Below are 21,682 nucleotides of genomic sequence, written 5' to 3'. Positions count from 1 at the left end.
CTAAATCCTGAACACAGGTAATTCTTAATGTAATATATTACAAATGAAATTCAAACGACCCTTTTTTTTTTTTCCGTCGGAGGGGCGGGAAATCGCTCACAGTCAACTCCTGTGTTCAGCATAGACCTCCCTGCAACAGAATTTGGTTTTTGGCCTAATCAAAGTGCGCGTGTTATATTGCGCTAATCCAGAAACAATAATCTGTCGTTTCGTCCCATGTAGTCATCCACGCTCCTCTATTCCCGCCCATCCAACTATAGTTGAGAAAAGAGATGGCCGGTCTTCTCTGCATCACGTAGATCTCTCTCACCGATGCCCTCTTGGTGCGGAGCAGATTGGGAGCTCTATACATATGTTCAAGGTCTTTGACACGTGATCAGGGTACAATTATAATTTGGCACCGCTGTGGCCAGCGAAAGGAAGAACAGTGGTGTCAATTGAACAATAAGTGCTTCGTCCCGTGCACAGAGTGGAATGCTCGGTATCTGTAACGTAGATCGACGAAAGGAGTCCTATCCTGCTTCTACCGTTATTGTACGGAACAGTGTTTGGGGACTAGTCTACAGATGATACGGCTCGATTTGAATGATAGCGTTGAAATCAGATATGCTAGTAAGAAAGGTTTTCGCCATACTTCCTGTATCAGCAACTAGCAATGAATTATGAGCAATCCGTTTGTACTAATCCCAGTAGACTTCAATCACAAGCCTCTTGGAAAACTAACAACACTAAGTAGAATCAAAGAAGCCAGTGGCTGGGGTTTCGACCCTTTCGGCTCACCCATCAACTTCGGGCAACACCATATACCTAGCCCTCAGATTACCATCCGAGAGCACCATAAACTCTTTCTACGCTATATCCTCTTGCCTAACCACCCAATATCCCACCTGTGATATTTTAGCAATACAAGAATGGTTTTAGTGGTGGTAAATACTATTTGATTTCACTTCCCCCCCCGCCCCCGAAAAAAAGAAAAAGAAAAAGAGAAAAAAAAAAAAAAAAAGGAGAAAACTAAGCGCCAAGAGATAAAATTAAAAGCAGGGAATAAGAAAAGAGGGGAGGAGAAGAGACTGGAAGAAAAAAAAAGAAAAAAAAAAAAAAAAAAAAAAAAAAAAAAAAAAAAGCATGTAAAATGGCCCGCTTGGTTCTGTAGCCCGCTCATTTATGGATTTCATTACTTATAGATTGTGATTGTGGTGGTTTTCGATGCCGGACGACGGTCGTTATCGACGGTAAGATAACGGATGTACCCAGTAGATTGCGCATAATGTTCCGGACAGTCTATCCCGTCGATTTCCATTTATTCATTGGTTCAACCTGGTCCATCTGGTGTTCAGCTATTCCGTTGTTCGTGTTGAGCAGTACGGGCGCCGCCCCTAAATGGTCATGGTTTCGGGAGGCATCTGGGTAGGCAACAATGTGTGAAATAGCCCATATTGCGAGAGCTCTCTCTCCGGCTACCTCTCGCTTCAGCCAGGTTTGTATCTTCTGGGCCTTGCAATTGCAAAGATCCGAGAATTGCCCCAGCACGGACATGATCATTTGAGTTGACTATGTCCTCAGGCATACTAGGCAAGCAAGCCGTCTGAAAACTCAGCGTGATCTTCCACCTAAATGTTCCTTTCCGAACCACTACAACATAAATCCTCCCCAGTAGATTAAACGAGGCCTGGAAACTGGCCAGGCCCATGTACGCACAAGCATCATCAGCATTTAGCCTTGTGATGAGACTTGGTAGTTGACCCATGTACTGCCAGGTACCCGGTAGCAACTTCGGTTGGGCTACCAGGTCGTACAGGACAGGCATTCCTGTTAGGGCCATGTAAACTGTCACGGCCTTTGTTATGTCGCCATGTTCATTCATGTTTTCTAGGAATTCAATCATCAACCGCTCCGCGTCAATGCCCGGTGTACCGTGGTAAATGTGTTCAATCGCGTACGACGTGCCCCGGACGGTTAAGGAGTTGTCCCACCGTTCGGGTAGTTTCAATGCATACCGGAGAGCGGCACTTTTGATTGGTTTAGTTGGCCATTGCTGGAGTGTACAGTCTCGAAGCCATACAGGCAGCTCGCTAGGAGGTCGGGGTGGTCGTGTGAGTAATCCGAAGGCTTCATCATTGTTCCCGATTTCATTTCGCAGATCGGTTCTCCACGCACTCAACTGTTGGTCCGCTGAGATCTGCCACATAGCGACCGTCCGGATGGCATATGATAAGGCAGCTATCCATGCTCGGTGCCGGGATGGCAGCTGCACCTTCCGGTATAACTGATGGAGGACATCGACATTCTTGACGAGGCTCTCGAGGGCAAGGTATTTCTGCTCTAGCGCCATATTTACCTTCGCTTCCGCGAGTAGAGCGTCTGCCCATATCCTTTGGAAATCTGGCTCCTCGGGATCCGACTCACTGATTGATCGAGCCACTCGCATGAGAGCAGGAATGATCCACTCCGCATGCTGAAAACTTTTTTGTCGATAAAATATCTCCACCTTACGTAGGACAGACATGTACATGGATACCGCATCGCGCATCGTCGGAACTTGAGACATAACAAGTGGCTGTAGAGCCAAGCTGGCTTTGTCATAAGCTTCATATGCGTCTCTCCACATTTCTCGTCCAAAGCTCATGGAGGCCTTGTAAAAGAGATACCATCCAGCTAGGCGCATTTCATCCGCACTACTGTATTCACCCTTCTCGATGGATGCAATTATCGATTCTTCGAGCTCCTTGTAGGTGTCTCCTTTCTTCCCGTCCTTAGTCACAGGGCAGCGGGATAGTAATGCCTCACGAAATATCGGACTCATCTTTGGTGATGAGAAGTACGAAGCTTTCTGGAGGTTTTGTATATCCTTCGTGATGTGGCTACGATATAAATGCAACCACTCGCCCTGCGCCACCTCTCCCACTAGCTCAATGGCAATATCAGTGCCCTCAGAAACAAGCGTTGATGCCTTGCTTAAAGAGTTGTGTGAGACAAGCTCGAAGGAACTGTGATCTTTGATAAGCGTGCGTAGGCAGGGAATTTCAAACACTTGAGGAAACGCTAGATCCTCATGTGGCTTGAACTGCGTCCCATCAAATTCGATGTAATATGTCTCGGGGTGATCTTCCCAATCCTTGCCGTAATCAATTGACTTCAACCGGACAATGCGATCAAACCATTTGAATTGAACGTCAATACGGGGCTTGATTTCCAGAAAGAATTCATTATAGTCTGGCTCTCTGAAATCGTATCCTTCAGGCCAAGTACGACCCTCTCGGTACCTTGCAATAAAGAACGACATTGTTCCGTGAAAGAGCGTGTCGAGTTTCAGTTTCAGCTCCAGTATGATATTAGAATCTTCAGGGAGTGTCTCTGGGAATATATTTAGTCTGACATGACGTATCGGGCTTGCGGACGATGCGTCGACCGTTCGCCTGATTTCCGGAAGGGCTTCTTCTGCTTGATCTTGAAGAAATTTGTTATACTGAAGTTCACTTTCGATTTCACTAAGTATCACCGACCCTTCGATATCAAAGTCACCCAATACTGCCCGGAAGAGTCGATCGCGAACACTATCACGGTCTAGTCCTTCTGTAGCGTTAAAGGCGATTATGTCTTTTAGCTCTGGAGGGATATTGCATGGTCTCAAGATAATTGGAAGAATACAAAGCGCTGGACTGGCCTTGGCAGTCTGGATCTCCTTTTCGACCCACATTGACTGTACAGCTTTAGGAGATAATAGTAGGCAAAACAAATCCTGTTGTCCGATGACCTGAAACAGGTCCGAGTCGAATTCACCCCCAGTTTGTATGTCAAAAACATCAAGCCAGACTTTGATTCCTTTTGCTTCGAGTAGGCGCTTGAGATGCAAGGCGTGATATCGATCCAAAGAACTGTAAGAAATAAATACTGATTTTGGCCGCGTACGCTGTTTTGCGGCAGTCGACTGCGTGGCAACTAGCTCCCCATTCTCCTGACTTTCCACTCCGACACCCACAGAGCTTTGCGACAAGGCCCCCTGGCCTTGCATAATCGGCGATACTGAAAGAAGTGGTAGAATAGATATAAATGTATGATCAAGATTTTGAAGCTGCTGTTAGAGGGGTTCTTGGTGCTCCACAGGGCTATCTTGGTTGACACAGGGAAGGGTTTAGATAAAAGATAAATCATTGACTGGGGACTTGAAGGCAAAACAAAACAATGTCTTTTATAATGGGCGTATACTCTGATTTACTACTGCCAAAAACTCTTTTGCAAGAGCTGGCGAAATCCGATGTGGGTAATTCGAAAATTTGGTTCAGGGTCACATGGCACTCTGGTTACGAGCTAGTCGCGATGATATTGACCCTTCTTGGTTTCAGATACGTATCCAGAACAAAATAAAGAGTTAGACCGCTTCTGGACCGTTCAATTCTAAGAGCAGTATCATTTCCACGCATCTCTGATGTCAAGTCCAATCTCAACCTTGGTCGACTGTGCGGTTAATGCTAGTCACGCTATCCCAACCTAGGACCCGGAGAGCTTAATCTCTAACATAGCAGGCCTGAGTTTTGTACTGCATCATTCAAAAAAGAAAGTTTGACTTTCAGAGCCGATACAAGAGAAAGATTTAACCCAATCCACATTCGTTGCGGTTAGAGCTAGACGCCCATATACTAAACTAGCTGGATTCGGTGAAATCATACTATTTGCTCGGTTCGAATAGCTTTAAGTGTAGGGTGCATAGAACTGGGTTAGATGAGTGGGAGTGTTGACCTGAGTTGGAAAATTATCTAGTGTAGTATAAAAGGCAGGAGGCTCCAGTAGTTGCTATTCGTTCACTCATGAAGTTTCAGCTTGCAAGCATGGAGCATTATTCATATCCTTGCCTTCAGGCCGATACGTATGCTTTTCTGCCAAGGTGGAACGCGGCTTCACGAGACCAGTTTCCTGTAAATAATGCGTTGCCGAAAACCCTATTATCCTAAGCGCAGATCACACAAACAACACCTAATGCAAAGTCACTTTGCAGCAGACTCCCTTTTACAAAACAACTAAAACATGAAAGAAAAGAACTGAAAGTTTTACTCTTAAGGACAGATCAATTGAAGATCTTATCATTGCTTGGAATCGGGAATCTATGTCAGTAATCAACTAAGCTCTAATCTTGTGGAAGATAGTTTATATTATAAGCTTGAATGTTTATATCACGACCTGTACTTTGGTTCTTGGTGAGGTCGCACCGTTTCCATCATTATCATCTTAGATTTGCAAGCACTTACAATAGATCACAGGTCTTTTCGCTGAGACGTAATTGACCCATATGATGCATCTTTCACTTTTGTCAGAACTCGGATAATACGGAAACGGAAAGGCTCTTGAAGCCTAGAACTATCGGGTCATATGAGAGAAAATGAGAACTGGAGAGGTGCCAGAGGGAGTAATTAGCTTAGTATCCTTAACGCTATATTACTGGATGGAGCACAAACTGAGTAGTCCGATATCAACACCGTACTATCATCATCATCGATCGGTGTCCAGAATAAAACGGAGCTTAACACCTGGAGGAAAGCGCCTCGAATAGTGCAGGAGTGTTACAAAGTTACGCAGATCAGAAGTCGCAGAAAAATTGAATAGGTAATGGTCAATGATACTGGATTCTTCTCGGTGTCGGTTGAGTTACGAAAATAAGAAATATAAAAAGGGGATTCAACAGTAGACTAGGACATAAGAGGTTATGTCAGAGCCTTCAATGTACATCAAAAAGCGGCCAAACATTTCAAATTATGGGTACTTGAGAAGCGTCCCACATTTCTCAGAAGCTTAAATTGATTTGAGTTTTCCAGGGTCGACGATCTTGCATGAGTCGTAACCGCCTGCATTGCTTAGCACATGATCTTCTTAGATAACAATACAAGAGACTAATTTAGCTGCATTCTTTGCTTCTTGCTTCTCCGCTTGTAGAGTGTTCGAACATATATCTTTGTTTTGAGTACAGTCCTTTAACATTCCGTTTCTTCTCTGGTGACCACATGACGTCCGCATCCCACTTGTCACACCACATATTATTGGTAAATGTAGATACTAAGATACACACCCTTCGCGTCCAGATGATCCATGATCTCGTGTCTGTATGAGCCACGTAGAGTATAATGGCGCATGAACGTGGCTTCTCAATCCCTTTTCTAACCAGAAGATGCTGACGGCAGGAGTCCTTTAGCATGTTAGGAAGGAAAGACATGGGCCAAACCGAAAGATTTAGTGGTACGGGGGAAGACCTGGACAAGTCCAAGGTTTGTCGTCTCGAGCCATAGGAGGAATCTCGACTTCCGCACCTGGCTAGTTTATAAGTTATACTCCACCTTTCACTGCTCCAAAAGGTTACGTTCGCTTATCACTAGATCGAATATACGCCAAGTTAGATTTAATTGCCTTGTTGATCAGAGTGTGAGTCACCATCGGGTGGGAGAGTTCGGATCCCAGAACCCCTCAGGATTCAAATCCGGGTCTGAAGAGGTTTAGACAGGAAAGTCCGGGAAACAATTGCGGTAGAGCTTATGATTTCGCTCGACTCCAGTAACCGCAATGAATACGAACGAGGAGTTGCTTTATTGTCCTGGTTACTGCTTTAGGCAGCTAATTAAGATTTTGTCTCGTTGTGGTGTGAACATATATAGGAGGATATTGCCAATGTTCTAGACTGGTCTCAATCATTTCAGAATGTGGTACTAACATAGAAAGGGAGAAATTAAGCTTTAGAGTCGTACCCACTAATATTGGATCCAGCGCGTGTAGAGTATTCCCAAAATCCCACCAAACTTGGGGCGTAAAGCGCGCCCATATTATCAATTTAACTTTGCGCAAGTTTTAACCACGCTTCCTTTGGAAGCGGCTAGACTACTTCAATATCGCGAGATGTACATTTTCCTAACGACTTGATTCAGATACTCCACCTCATCGTTGGCGGCCTAAGCGGCGCAAAGAAATGCGTCCCTAGCTAGCTGTCAAGTAATTAAGATAATGGACTATGAAAAAAAGAGAGAGAGAGAAAAAAAACATACAACAGAAGGGATTCGCTGGTGGTCACCCACCCAACTACTAACCTCCCGGCGTGTGGCTTAAGTACGGCTGAGCGGACGGGAAGCCCTGTTTTCCACACCCTGTGGTCGTATGTGCTTAGTTGATCATGCAGTATACTTATGTAGTGCTTGGAGGTTATAGGAATTACTTTTGGGTGGATAAGAATTTCGTTTTCCGTCTAAAAGATGCATGTTAAGCGATACATGTGTATATCGGATTGTGTAAAGGTTCAGAATATTGTCAAGTGTTATGGACGGGACTCAAATGAATAATATGATGAAAATTAATACGAGGCCGAGCCAGATCAGGCGCTTTCTAACGGCGCAGGTTGGGAATGTCCAATCAGAACACTGTGGTTGACTTGACTTGGATCTGCATCTCATATATGAACGTTTTGGGTGTCCTCAGACAAGACAGCATGGTATGACTAGGCCTGATACTCAAGGAAAATATTCAGTCTAGGTCTTCACACAAGATGTGGTACCAAAACTTACCTGGATACAATTTCTGCGGTCGGATATGGGTGGAATTCAAGATGATGTGGTCTTTGATATGCAATATATGGCATTCGCGAAGGGGTAACCAATGTTGAGACATTCACTGCAGCCAGGCAGGCATCACCTGATCCCCTGCCATCTCGTCTTCCTACGTGGTCTCCGACCACCACCTCTTCCAACCCCCAACCAAGCCATGTTCTTGAAATCAGATATATCGGATTCACATACGTTTCTCCCTATGTCTTGACAACAAATATCGCGAGTCCATCACCGGCCAGGACTAGATCATGTCGCGATTCGTGTAATAGATAATCTTCACCCTTCAAGATAGTGCGATCTGGTACGTGCTATATCGTTAGAGGATCTCCTTGCTCAATGGTTTCCTACAGGCGACCTGTCCTGATTCTCTGTAGATTCCCCACGATAATTTGCTGCCTGAAAAGTATGTAGTGATCGGCGACCGAACACCATAGGCAGGTTAACGCTCTCATCATAAACAATTATTATATTTTAATCATATCATGTTCCTTTTCCTATATAGCTTTCTTAGTGAATGAAGATAGTGGGATTTCCATGATCGCTATAGAAGCAACATCGTGACACCATCATGACTCAAAAACCACCTCTGATTTTGTGACTCAGAGGCCACATGACAAGATTTACGCCTTGTATGGTTTGGCAGCCGATTGCGGTACGGGGACAGAGGGGTTGCAGATTGCGCTAGAGTATGAAATTTCCGCCCCGCAGGTGTACAAAGAGCTGGCCACGCAGTTATTGCACAGAGACAGAAGCCTCGAGATCATGACACTAGCGGGAGTCTATGACCCTGCTGTCCCTCCGGGCATGATAAGATCGCGATGTCCGGGTCTCCCATCTTGGGTCCCGGACTGGCGCGTACCGGACAACACTATCTCTGTGCAGCTGCTGGAGTATAGGAGATTCCCTCGATCTGACTCTTCTCCCACCAAGTGTCCTGCCTATCTGTTTCCTTTCGATAATGATCCAACTGAGTTCCGAGCGTCGGGCAATACCATATATACGCCGGCGTTCTCGGATTATGGGAATAGCCTCGGGGTACAAAGGATTATCCTAGACTCTATTAGAGACATTGGCGTTGTAAACGATGGATGCATGTCTGTTCCCCAGCAGTGGCGTGAGCCTTCAGTGCCCGGGCTCTTTGACAAGATATCCAGAAACGTCAATCGCTTTTGCAACTGTGGACTTTGTTGGCGGCGAGTCAGAGGTAACATTGCAACAGAGAGCTGTTGCTAGACGTATTTTGGCAAGCGATGCGATGTGGTCATCACCCACACGGATCCCAGCAAGAGAAGCAAGATTTCTTGAACTGGTATCAGTCAATCAAGCCTATTATAGACATTGTTCGACGCTGCCGTTCTCAATCATGGGCTAGAAATATCATACTCATGGCATCTAACAACTACGCACTCTCAATGAGTATACCTGGTTCGCCGACTTCATTCCTTGGTCGAACGGTTTACCACACGTACAATCGTTCCATCTTCAATACAAACCACGGGTATGTAGGCATGGCTCCCAAAGGCAGTAGAATTAGTGGTTAAGTCGCAGTCTTCGAGAGCGGCAGTGTGTCATTTATTATTCGGCGAGGGAGCCAAAATTGGCATATGGTTGGAGCGTGCTGTGTTCATGGCTATATGCAAGGGGGGTCTTCTCCCCGGAGCGAACTGAACGAATGATACTTTTGTAGGCATCGGCAGGGGGGAGGCGGACACACTACCCTGGTTATTATTTTGCTTGCAGCTTGTCTAATGAGATGCAGCCTCTCCCCGCAGGGGTCGACTAGGTGCTTTTCTGGATACTTGATACTGGTCGGTGGAATGGATGCAATAAGGCCTTTTTTTTTTATTAAAAGATCTGCGCAGGACTCCAGGCAGCATACTAAAGAGACTGATAACTGAAAACACTTTTCGGGTCAAATCCTCCGGAGTGCGTCACTCGAAATGATCACAAAGCTAACTAATCGAGTGGAACGGAGAAAGCGGTCGAGTTTCCTGAAGCACCGCGCTTTTGTTATCTAGGTTTTTGACGGGTCAGATCTAGCACTTTTTGCTCTGCACCTTTGAGATTCCGAATACGTTCCACTGAGCTTTCCACACTTTCTTCTTCAGATGATTCTCCAGGCTCCAGGATGGTAACCACTGATTTTAACTGCTCCAGTGTGCTTCGCATACTCTCTGCGCGAACGGGGTCCAGGGAAGCATTGTTGAGTTGCTCGAGCAAAGAATTGATCAAGCTAGGGTAGTCAGGCTGCGAAGATGACGACATATCAAAGGAGACTTTTTTATTGTCTCCTAGTACTAAATGGTTTCTGTTGGTCTGCCATCGTCTGGGGCTCGTGGTGGGCTTTTCAGAGCCTGCCCTTGAACTGTAATGATGTCGAAATATGTGAGTGGTCATGAGACATATCCTACGACCCTTGAGCGCCAAAAGCGGATTCAATTCAATTTTCAATTCAATTCATATTCTTATACCTGATCGAGCCCGCTAAGTAAGATGCTAGCTATGCAGGTGCTTCACCGTTTGAAGCAGGAATATGGCCCCGAACGCTGTCGAATCCCTCAAACTCGCATTAAACACGTAAAAGAACGCATGCTACGACGTAGGAAGGTCGTCGCCGTAGCTTAACACCACTAGATACAACAAGGGCAAAGCGTAGTCATACAAAAGTAGATATAAACGAGTGTCGCAGCTGACCGGCCAGCTGCCTGGCCAGCTGCCTGCAAGTCACCATCCTCTCCATTCTTCGTCCATATTCTGCTTCCAACATGCGTATTCCTTTTGGTATGCGTGGCCTTCCCTGCTGACTCAAATAGGGCGTGTATGGGTCCTTCTACCCAGCGTCTCAGCACCTATCCCCATGGCCCTGAGTCCTACATGTCCAAAAGCGGATACATCGGTACGCGGGTAAAATGTACATGGATTTGGTCATGGTTGATGGCAGTATCATTCGAGGAGCAACAGTATAGCTGAAAATAAGCTCTGGTGTGGAGTCTAGATCCGATGGTTCCATGGGTCGCGACCCGTGTCGTATACCGGCGATTGGGGTTACAACGACCTATGGTTGGCGCTTGGTGGAATACGAATAAAAGTACAGAGTGAAGCTCTTCTTGCGGTCGGCAGAGAATCGCTCGGGTTATGATCAATCTCTCCCGTCAAGTAAAAGCACTGTCAAATTGGTCAAACGTTAGCACTATTCAGTCCAATGCAATAGCACAGCATATATTGGTTACCGCCAAACTCAGCTGGCCTAGAATCCTCGTCTAGTTCGTATGCATTGCACGCAATGACATATTCGTGGCGGTTGGGTGATCTAAATCATGGATATCACAACCCAGCTTCACTTGTCTGAACCATGGCCCGAAGCCTAGCTGCTGTATGCAATGGAATCACTGACAGCAGTGACCTCTATAAGGTCCCGGATCTTGCTGTAGTTGATTGAAAGTGCGTGCATAGTGGTAGACATCATTCCTGATAAGCAGAGATCGGAGCGTAGCTTTCAATCTACCACAACATGGCGGACTCCAACAAGGCCGCATTGCGGCAGATTACGACATATGCCGCACAGCGCTATCGATTATATAACAGACTATCACAACTGCTGAAAGAGGAGCTTAAGCACCTTGTTCAGCGAGTTGCTCCACATGCTATTGTACAGACCCGACCAAAGTCCGTCCCCAGCTTCGCAGAAAAGATCTTTCGAAAGCCGCATCATGACCCTTGTGCCGAATACACAGACCTGTGCGGGGGCCGAGTCATCACGCATACAACTGATGAAGTCAAGGCAGTTGTCAGGGCCCTCAAAGATCGGTTCGAAATCGATGCGGAGAACTCGGTCGATCATACACATCGTCTCCAAGCCAGGGAGTTTGGATATCGGTCTGTTCATTACATTGTCAGATTCAGAAGGGAGGACTTCAAACCCGGGTTTGAGGAGCTCTGCGGCATGGAGAATCCTCGCGCCGAGGTACAAGTACGGACTTTACTAGAGCATGCGTGGGCAGACGTTTCCTACGAGTATGCGTATAAGCCAGACTTTCAGATGCCCACTGATCTCCAACGTGAGGTTTACTGTGCCGCAGCCCTGCTTGAGCAATCGGACGAAGTCTTTTCACGAGTCCATAAGGGTTTGTCCTTGTACATGGGCAATTATGGAACGTACATGAGCCAAGACGAGATCACGAAACAGATTGACCTCCTGCGATTTGTTCTCCACACGGATCGTGCGTCGTCGTCGGAGAGGGTTGACCTGGCCGTGAGGATCGGATCTCTAGCGGTGGAGCTTGATAAGCGCAATATTTGGACCGACGCAGTCGAAATCCTATCCACTGCCGCTGCAGGCACCCCTGGCTCCGAAGACGCGGCGGTCTTCCTCCAACGGGGTGTTTTGAGGTGTAACCTACATCCGCCAAATTGTACAGAATACGTCGACGGGCAGACGGATTTGCAGAAAGCGATTGACCTTGCTCCATCGGATATCGACGCTCACATCGCTCTTGCGCGCACGTTCGAAGATTGCGGGGACAACGACAGTGCACGGAGGCACTACTCGGATGCATTCTCCATCGACTCTTCCAATCCTGGAGTTCTGAGCAGATTCTTGGGTCTAGAGCTTAGTACCAATGAGTCCCCCTCAATCATCCGCTACCTTCGTCCCGTTATCAGGAGGGCCATTGCGCGATCGCATGGGCAAATTGACGTCAAGGTTAATCTCCCATGGGCTTACTACAATACGGGATTCCTCCACGCGCTTCTAGAGGAGTGGGAGCCCGCCTTGACTTTCTACTGCCAGGGACTGAACATAACCAACACCGAATATGTGACCACAAAATCTGCCAAGTTATTGAGGTCATTGGAATCGGATGCAGTGCCCGAGGGACTGCGGCGGACCGCACAACAAGCACAGGTACTTATAAGTCTATTCTCAAAGAGGTTTGGAATGAAATTAGACACGCCATACGACTTCAAGTCTATCACTGGGCCGGTAGTGATAATATTGGGACCAAGGACGGATCTGGATGAGCATTTCAGTCAACTACATGAACGTATACTCCGTCCTTTCCTTCTTCAGTTTAGAGGCACTCTCATAATTGAAGGAGTAACCTCTGGCATAAGCAAGGTTATTGGGAAGGTATTCACTGAGAATCGCAGCCTTTCCGGTAAAATCGAGCTAGTGGGCTATGTGCCTCGTGGTGTCCCCTACAACATACCCAACGATATACGTCACTACAAAAGGATCATTACGGTGGATGAGAAAGACTACTCTCCACGGCTCCCGCTGCAAAAGTGGTCCGACATTCTACGATCAGGGACTGATACTGCCAAAGTGAGGGTTCTCGGTATTGGGGGTGATAGGGTCTCGGGCTTCGAATATCTCATGGCTGTTGCACTTGGAGCAGAGGTTGGCCTTCTAAAGGGGAGCTTGGGCAAAGCAGATCAGATATTAGACGATGAGAGCTGGAAGCATTCAAAGGGCCTTCTCTCACTGCCCCAGGATCCAATGACAGTTTCTGTCTTCCTCGCTTTAAACTCCGGCAGGATGGAAGATCGCTACCGTGACGACATCGCCAAGGCTATACACAAGCATTACCGAGACGATCAGCGAAGGTTACTAGCAGCCAACATGGCATCATGGGACGACCTTAGCGAAAATTTAAAGGAATCAAATCGTCTTCAAGCGGACCATATTGCCGATAAGCTGCAGCTCATGGGATGTGAGATTCGGCCAAAGCCGGAAGTATACGTTCACCCCTTAGTCCGACGCCTAAGGGAAGAGGAAATTATCAACATGGCAGAGCAGGAGCATGCGAGGTGGAACTGCGAGCGCTTGAGGGATGGATGGGTTTGGGGACCAGAAAAGGATATCATGGGCAAGAAAAGTCCGTACATCGTGAGCTGGGAGCAGTTGCCAGATGAGGTGAGAGGATGGGACATTCAGGCTGTTGCACGAATCCCTCAGCTCTTGGCAGACGTTGGGCTTCAGATCCAGGATATTGTTCGTTAAGCTGTGGGTACTTGCTGCAGGATAAATTGTTGGAGTTTCATTGTATGACCTTCTTAGTATGGACCAGAATGAATGTCAGTTTCCTGTATGCAGGACTTGCCAAAAGCCCAACAAGAGCAATGTTCGAAAGCACAGGTACCTCTCGAAAAATGAACATTGACATCATCTGAATGTAGATAAGAACAGCAGGAGGGTACGATCACAGCTTTGTTCAGCTTGCCGTACAATATCCGAAATCAGAGCCGAGATAGACGGGATGATGTTAAGCAAAGGATGGGTGTTTTATCATCCCGTGTCATTTCTCCTTAGTACGGCAATAGTACTCACTGCTGCAGGATACACTATAGGTAGAATGGCAAACCAGGCATCCCGTGTGGGATTATATAGGACTAGCCCTACAGAGCAGTAACTAGGCTACGCTATCATTGCAGCGTAACATGATCAGTTACAATCGGGATAATAGTCTTGTTCTTCTCTTTCCCTAACACTGGTCGGTATTCCTGGATTACAAAGGTTATATTGCAGCCTGCCAGACGATGGGACCCCTCTCCGTATACCATCTGACGTCATAAAAGAGATATGGACATTGAACGGGATACTTAATATCGGCATTAATAATAATCCAGTAGTTGGTGACAAGAAAGACAGTGTGGAAGCCTTTCAGGGCCCCGGTCAGAGACTCAGGAGAGCCAAGATCGGCCTGGATGAGCGGGGAGCGACGACTGTCACCTTGGACAAACCAGAAAGCCAATATTCGGATACAGGAGCTTGTGGCGTTGTACACCAAATGCCAAAAAGGATGTTAGTCGAGTTGAGAACCGTATTGTAGACTCCGATTCCAGCTTCCAGATCAGCCGACAGCTCCTGTTCCAGGATAAAGGCCATGTGTACCGCCTCCTTTATGTCACTGCCAAGAGACATGGCACCAATTATCCAGTAGTAGGGTCGGGGGGCTATCTATTTAGAGCAGCAATCACAGGTAAGGGTATGCCGTTGAGTCGAGAAACAAGCTGAGAGGCTAGTCATCGTGGAGAGAGTCGTATTTCCGGGGTGCATCTGCCAGGTGAAGGCCAACAAAGATCCATTTTCTAATAGGAGACGGGGCTTTGGCACGGGTGAGATTTCTTGTCGTTCACCATTGCAGATACTGATGAGGACTGATTTGGTCAATAGACTTTTGAATGGAAAGATTACATTAGATGTAAAGGGCTCCACCAGCAACACAGGCAAGTCAAAATGCACATCAACAAACGCATGTAGCTAACCCCAATGGAAACTGCATCGAAGACGTTGGCTTTGTGGTTTGGCGGGGCTCGGTGCATTGGCGCCCCAAGGCTTGGTTACTACTGAAGTTCTGCTCAGTCACAGGATTTACACTGAAAACCGACGGCTTGATAATGAAAATTTTCAGCTCTTCCCAAATGATGTGCTCCGCCATATGAGGTATTCCATGCCACAGTCTTGGAGTGAACCCAGAAATGACACTACTCACTTGTGCATAAACATCACACATGGATACATATAAAAAGAGAAAAAGAAAAAGTCGGGTGCTTCCACAACGGTTCTGGTACGAGTAAGGACAATCTGCGAACATTTCTTGAACCATCTCAGAAATTTGATCCCATCTCCTGGTGGCCTCGAATCTTTGGGCATAAGATGATTCTTGTTGTTATTCACATTCTTGAAAAAGGCATGGGTGGTCTAAGACACGTCATGTCCGAACTAACAAAGGGCGATTACGCCTAACCATGCTTTTCATTCAATTACCAAGGATACACTGATATTCCATATATTGGGTTGGTGGACTTTGTCTAAGCCTGGATATGAATTGATAGATCTTTGGCATCTGTGAACAGTTATAGTTCTCTGGTCATCTGTTTATAGTTTCAATGGTATATTAAATCTCATAAGGCCTCCGGAGGGTGAAATCGCAGCTGGCGGTATTTTGAGTATGGAGTAATAGCCTGCTTGAGCGGCCAGTGACTCGATTTTACTAGTGAAGAAACCGCCTACTTTAAGCCGGCTATCCACCGCTGTTTTTCATCCCATAGGTACTCCCGTAAAATATAAGGAAGTATCCGCCAGCATTCATTTGCTGCGACTGACTATGAGTGCTTTGCTTCTGGAACTGTTCTGATATGTTAAAATACTCACTATAGTCAAACACTTCCCCCGATCCTGTTCCGCCTACGTGACCATGTCTGCAGCATTCACCTTTCTGATCTTCTTTCTTTCGAGGGCCTATTTAAGACCCCAGAGGGCCAACAATCTGACTCTACTCTCGGTTTTTTGAACATGATGTTTATCGTTAATATATATAGGAGATTCTGGCTATGCGAAGGCAGGTACCAGAACATGGCCATTATTACAGGTGAGAATATGTCCTTCGCTCAATCTTTTATCAATAAAGATCTAATACCTCACCGAGAATGGTACAGATGATAGGAATTACTATAAAAAGCTGAGTTGCAAACAGAGGGCCAATCAGCTAGGAGTTCCTTTCTCTACAGCTCACAATGACATTGTTCACTCTACGCCGAGGAACTAGCACCTCAGATATCGAAGATTCACATTTCCCAGCACAGCATGCACAGGCTTTCCAGATCACAATACAACCTCAAAAGCATATTGTGTAATCTGACCTGTTATTTATAGGTTGCGCATTTCATCCACACCACTGCCTATATTCTGTCTGTGCTGGGGAAGGAAGTTATATATTTCAACCATATATACATTCAGAACCTTTCCACAAAGGCTATTCCTCGCGTGATATTACAAGGCTCTAGAGAAGGGCCGATGAAAGTTGGTGATTCGTTTTGAACCTTGTATCCTAGCAACGCGGGTCTGGAATTCACAATGTTTAAGACCATTGGATGGTTCAGAACGAGATTAAACTTCTCTCTTTGTTACCATCTGTTATCCTTTCAACGACATATATTCAGTTCTGGTGACTACAGTCTCGGCGCTTCTAATGATGGGTGAATCATATTCTAATCATATTATATAAAAGGTCCCAGGCCACTTTCAGTTCCTGATGCTGCTCGGCCTTGTCCAGATACGAGGTGCGCGGGCAACCGAACATTATCAGAAGATCCTTCTCATATAGATTTGGGAGCCTACTACCTCCTTACGAAACCTATCATTATCATGTCTGGTGAGTAAATGTGCCTGCTATGTGTTTGTTGGCAATAATAACGAAAATCATTGTCCACAGGTGTACAGGAACCTACTGGTGCGGTAGGGACAGACAAGGACAGAGGGGAGAGTGAAATCTTGGTTAATCATCGGGTCAAGGAAGAGCACAAAGTCCTGGCCAGAAAAATACCTTCAACAGAGAACGCGACCTCGCGCAGTGAGGTCTCGGTTTCGTTTATTGATACTCTCGAAGGTATATGCGAGGTTATCGAAGCCTTGATGAACTCTCCAGTCACTCCCCCCTCTATATACATCGATCTAGAAGGTATAAACCTCGGTCGAGAGGGCCCGATCTCTATTGTCCAAATATTCTTGGACCCACAACATCGTGTCTACTTAGTAGATGTTCATACTCTCGGGGCCACAGCATTTGATCACGCAACAACTACGGGCAAGTCTCTTCGGTCGATTTTTGAGTCAGATGGGATTCCGAAAGTCTTCTTTGATGTCCGCAATGACTCCGTTGCCATGTTCCATCAGTATCAGGTGAAACTGGCAGGCATTTATGACCTGCAGGTCATGGAGGTGGGCACCAGGGCACGTCCCGGGAAATACTTGGCCGGGCTGGCCAAGTGTATTTCGCGGGATGCGCCCATGACCCCCTTTGAGAAGGCCAGTTGGAGAGCGAGGAAAGAGTGAGGAAAGACCCTCTTCTCACCCCAGCATGGGGGCTCGTATGAAGTCTTCAATTCTCGGCCCCTTTCGAAAGATGTAGTGGAATATTGCGTACAAGACGTTCAATTCTTGCCTCGACTGTGGCAGACCTACAGTCGGGCTCTTACTCCGACCTTAAGACGGAAGGTCCAGGCTGAGGTGAGAGATCGGACCGTACTCAGCCAGTCTCCGCAGTTTAACGGCAAAGGAATCAATATGGTCTTACCTCCACAGATCTCAGAGACAGAGACAGAGTGTCCAAGTTCATGGCTGTGATTATTTGTTCCAGCAGCACATATAACTGGGAGGACTGAACCTGATCATACATATAGTCACAAACGACAAAGGCCATGATGTGATTATCTTGATAGTTGTTTAGCCACTGTTGGAGTTCGAGCAGCAATGCAATTGGAATCTCCCATCCCTGCAAGTCATTCGGCACCAATCGTCTGAGGCAGGCAGATATAAGCATTCTCTACAAAAGGACTTCACTGAAAACCATATTGTGGGAAGATCGAATTCTTGGATATTTGTTTGATTTTACTTTTGTGTAACATGAATTTGCAACCAATATTATCTATCAAGACCCAATATGAAGTATTCAAAGGCTCCCATCAACTTGAAGCAAGCTTTTGATTGATCACGAAGGGAGACACCGACATATGAACAGCGCGACCAATATACCAAACAACATCTGAATCAGCTTTATCTATCTCCGCTCTTTTCTCTTATACTTCTCCCATCCAGGCCCGATCCCGCTTGGTACTGGGGGAAATTCGCAGAGTTCTGCATCTGCCAGGAATTCGGAATCATGTGCACCGGTAGACAGAGAGCATGTGGGATGACATACCGCATCATCAAGGTACGTCGTAAACCATTAAGTGTGCAAAGGCGGACCATTAAAAGGGATTGGTCGTGGTTGGACTTTGTTCTTCTTCGAACCGGATCTTATAATAGTCATTGAATAGGTTCTCAATCTGCTGGGTAGTTGCTAGCCTTTTGCCGTCCCGGAGGAGTCGGGTGAGCAGATTCGTTAGCGTTGCAGCGTCTTCTATCACCATGTTGGCCCCCTCTCCACTGTGCGGCGTCGTTTGTTGTTAGGCGAGCTAACATACAAGAAGTATACAACGATGAGATAATTACTTTGCGCACACTATCACCTATCAATTCATCCTACCCCAGAACCAGGTCCGCATCTAGCCTTCTTCTAATGGAGGCGTTGTTGCAACTTCCCATGCTTTTCAGATGTGACCGAATGTAATATAATTGCAGACCCGAAACCCATCCAGTTTAGCTGCTTCTGCTGCCATGCCATCATCTGCGAATCGTGGACAATCCGGCCAAGTGTATCTTTTGTCTAGTGTTTGCGTAAGGAACCAGTACAGTCGGCCACGCTTTCCATGGACGATGGTGATACTCAGCCGGATGCAAGCACATGGATTTGCCCTTCCGGTGGCATCCCTTCGATCGGTGATAAAATGCCAAAGATACAAATATACTGAGTAGTTAGAGCTGTAGAGATATGTAAGTGAATCGTTCGCTGAAAGTTCAATAAACCTTGGTCATACCAGTTCTTTCCTGAGCTGTGATTCGACCCGGTTGTAATCGATCGCCAACCTTCCAGATCTCGGCCTTCACACCACTATGCACACCATCTGTTCCAACAAAAATATGCCTTTTATGGATCTTTCCATCAGCCGTAGTGACTGTAGCCCCATCGTCTGATATCTCAATAGGTATTAGTTTTTCCGAAAGCCGGATCCTTTCGGGATGAGCATATCCTTCATAGAGAACTTGCAGAACTGTTTGTACCTGCGGGATTTAGATAGCTGACGGCAAAATGGGAGAACAAACAGGTCCATCAGATGAGGACATTGACGTAGAGTCCACCAACGAGGAACCGACCCCTACAACCAAGGACGAATTCGACAGCCAACAAATGCTGAAGAAGACCAACCAAAGACAACGGGAGCGGACTCTAGTTCTGATAAATGGCAGTACCTTGATAATACCGTTCTAGACGAGGCATACTCCTTGCAGAATTCTTTGTCGATCGATGAATGCAATGGGATACTTGAACCTAGGTATTCCTCAATCCAAATCTTAGCCTTTCCTCTCCCGGAATACTCTACAAACCTTTTGCGCATGACCTTAGGGTACGAGCTTTCCACTTGAAACTCTCCGTGGTCGACAAGAATGGGTCTTGCAAGTGGTTCGAGGCCATACTCAATCTTCTTCCAACGTCCAAGTTGATCAAGTATTCGAGCCCTGTCTGGCATAATGCCGATTGGTGCCCCTACTTGAGGCGCTGGGTCGGAGGTCTTTTCAAGATCAATATGTGGGATGTTCGCATAATGAAGACAGTGGGCCAGGGTCAGGCCTGAGATTGATCTCCGACTATTATGACTTGAAGAAATTCACTTTTAACCATCAGAGTTAATCTAAATCATAGGGAAAAATAAAATTAATCAGTATGTAGCTTGGGTTAGCTGGGTAAGCAATCACCACGGGGGTAATAATCGTAATATTTCGCGGCCGCATATTTATGCTCAATGGGAACACATCTGCGGACTGTTTAAGTAGTAAGATGATCTGTTGGCGTCTGAACAATCCCGATTTCGAGTGCATTTGCATGTTTGCGCGGGTTTTAAGGGACAGTGGTATGAGAAAGTGCGGTGTGGAGGAAGCGCGACCAGCGTGGCGGTAAACGCCTCCGAAACTTGCCATCGCCTCTCTGCGTCTACTTCCTGTGAAAGAACGAGGTATATTCAATACAGATTTACACCCTTTTGCTAATTGTTACTTGTAATCTTCCGAGAAGCATTGGCGTAGATAATAATCGACTGGGTCTCTTACACTGGCTCGCCATTCCCCGGACTGAGCACATGGACGCGATAGCTTGCCCCGACACACAAATACTTTTTCTATATTGGCGATTCAATTTGAGCTTCAGTGTACTCCGTCCTATTCAGTAGCTCCACATGTCCTGCGTATGGCCAATGATCTATGACTGCAATTAATCCATTCGGAGCAATTCTGCGCGCAGATGTACTCTCGGCGTTTCAAACAGTCCAATATGTATTACCCTCTACGATCGGAAACCGAACCTAATGGGTATATGCGTGTCATGGGCCTTCTATGACGTCGGGGCACTTCATATGATGTTTCAAATGCACTAATATATGCCAAAAATCCTTTGTTAGACCGACACCATTCCTCAATAAGAAGCTCGGAGTAGAGACCTTATCATGCTTGCTGAAATTGATGACCTCGAGATCCATGTTATCGTCAACGACGAACTCGACCCGATCTCCCCAAGTCCCAATGCAGCTGTAAAAGTGGCAAGTAGGTTTATGGGAATTCCCCTCATGCTGGTGAATTCGTGGACGGAGCGTGGTGGAGCCACTATGGAAATGCGCATGGACAACATCTGTTGTGCCATGCATGGGATATCTCTACTCCTTGTAAGCCTATCCTTCGTGTCTTCGATCCTAGCCCCGAAGGTGGCATCTGGGCAAGAAATACTCGACGACTCAGAACCGAAATCGACAATATTGAGCATGTTGCGCTTTCACATTATCACCGAGACCATTTCGGCGGGAAGAAAATGCAAAACCCTGAATAAAGGCCATAATTGGGGAATGAAGGAGCTGGCTCTGTACTGGCAGGCGGACTGGTAGGCGGACTGGTCAAGGCGATTGAATTAATTAGTAACAGCAACAAGTTTTATTCCACACAAGTAGTGGTCGATGTTGACCTAGATCGATCTGCATCCCGCGGAGCACAGGCCGACCAACCAATCTCCCTTGAAGCAGACCCTTCTTTTGCAGAGCTAGAAGCCGCTGGAGCCACTGTAACCCCCTCACGCCACTCTCGCATCTCGGAGCTTATGCACTGGTATCCGAAGCAGTTGAGGGGAGGGGATGATAAGTCAAGTCAGAGAGCCACGCTACAACCACTTGCCTGGAGATCCCCCGCATTGACAGGAAAGGTGGCCAGATTGTCGGCCGAAAAGACAAAAATAATAGCTATTCCCCGATACATGCGGGGAAATGCGATAACCAAGACATTGTGCACGACTACTTAAGAGGCACTAAGGTCACCTACTTAACAGATCACATAACATACCCCGTTACCCCCGGATCTTGTCTATAACTTCAACACCAAGCAGATATGGATCAAACCTGTACGAGCATGACTGCATTACTTATTGGCGATTCTAACAGAACACGGCCAAACTCTTTCCTTCTCTCCC

At 46.5% G+C, this 21,682-nt stretch overlaps 5 protein-coding genes across 5 annotated transcripts; 3 read left to right on the top strand and 2 right to left on the bottom strand.

Annotated features, from left to right (window-relative positions):
- Positions 1-1,174: 1,174 nt before the first annotated feature.
- On the bottom strand, positions 1,175-4,012 carry BDQ94DRAFT_157841 (toll/interleukin-1 receptor domain-containing protein; the record flags this gene model as incomplete). The annotated part of the gene is made up of 3 exons (XM_026768820.1): positions 1,175-1,281; positions 1,462-2,598; positions 2,677-4,012. The coding sequence occupies 3 exons, from the start codon at positions 4,010-4,012 to the stop codon at positions 1,175-1,177; spliced, it is 2,580 nt and encodes an 859-aa protein (XP_026629401.1).
- A 7,076-nt stretch (positions 4,013-11,088) lies between these two features.
- BDQ94DRAFT_167993 (uncharacterized protein) lies at positions 11,089-13,578 on the top strand (the record flags this gene model as incomplete). Its single annotated transcript, XM_026770963.1, has 1 exon — positions 11,089-13,578. One exon carries the CDS (start codon positions 11,089-11,091, stop codon positions 13,576-13,578), a length of 2,490 nt encoding a protein of 829 aa, XP_026629400.1.
- A 3,034-nt stretch (positions 13,579-16,612) lies between these two features.
- On the top strand, positions 16,613-17,806 carry BDQ94DRAFT_157840 (uncharacterized protein; the record flags this gene model as incomplete). The annotated part of the gene is made up of 6 exons (XM_026768819.1): positions 16,613-16,640; positions 16,685-16,732; positions 16,793-16,930; positions 17,195-17,389; positions 17,456-17,689; positions 17,760-17,806. 6 exons carry the CDS (start codon positions 16,613-16,615, stop codon positions 17,804-17,806), a joined length of 690 nt encoding a protein of 229 aa, XP_026629399.1.
- Positions 17,807-18,668: 862 nt separating this feature from the next.
- Positions 18,669-20,061, bottom strand: BDQ94DRAFT_157839 (FAD-dependent oxidoreductase; the record flags this gene model as incomplete). The annotated part of the gene is made up of 6 exons (XM_026768818.1): positions 18,669-18,821; positions 18,863-18,939; positions 18,996-19,239; positions 19,459-19,507; positions 19,564-19,824; positions 20,000-20,061. The coding sequence occupies 6 exons, from the start codon at positions 20,059-20,061 to the stop codon at positions 18,669-18,671; spliced, it is 846 nt and encodes a 281-aa protein (XP_026629398.1).
- A 614-nt stretch (positions 20,062-20,675) lies between these two features.
- On the top strand, positions 20,676-21,107 carry BDQ94DRAFT_167991 (uncharacterized protein; the record flags this gene model as incomplete). Its single annotated transcript, XM_026770962.1, has 1 exon — positions 20,676-21,107. The coding sequence occupies one exon, from the start codon at positions 20,676-20,678 to the stop codon at positions 21,105-21,107; it is 432 nt and encodes a 143-aa protein (XP_026629397.1).
- Positions 21,108-21,682: the final 575 nt, after the last annotated feature.

The sequence above is a fragment of the Aspergillus welwitschiae genome, assembly GCF_003344945.1.
Source record: "Aspergillus welwitschiae strain CBS 139.54b unplaced genomic scaffold BDQ94scaffold_7, whole genome shotgun sequence".
Classification (NCBI taxonomy): domain Eukaryota; kingdom Fungi; phylum Ascomycota; class Eurotiomycetes; order Eurotiales; family Aspergillaceae; genus Aspergillus; species Aspergillus welwitschiae.
The sequence above is the reverse complement of the archived record's forward strand: the minus strand, read 5'-3'. Positions and strand labels throughout refer to the sequence as shown.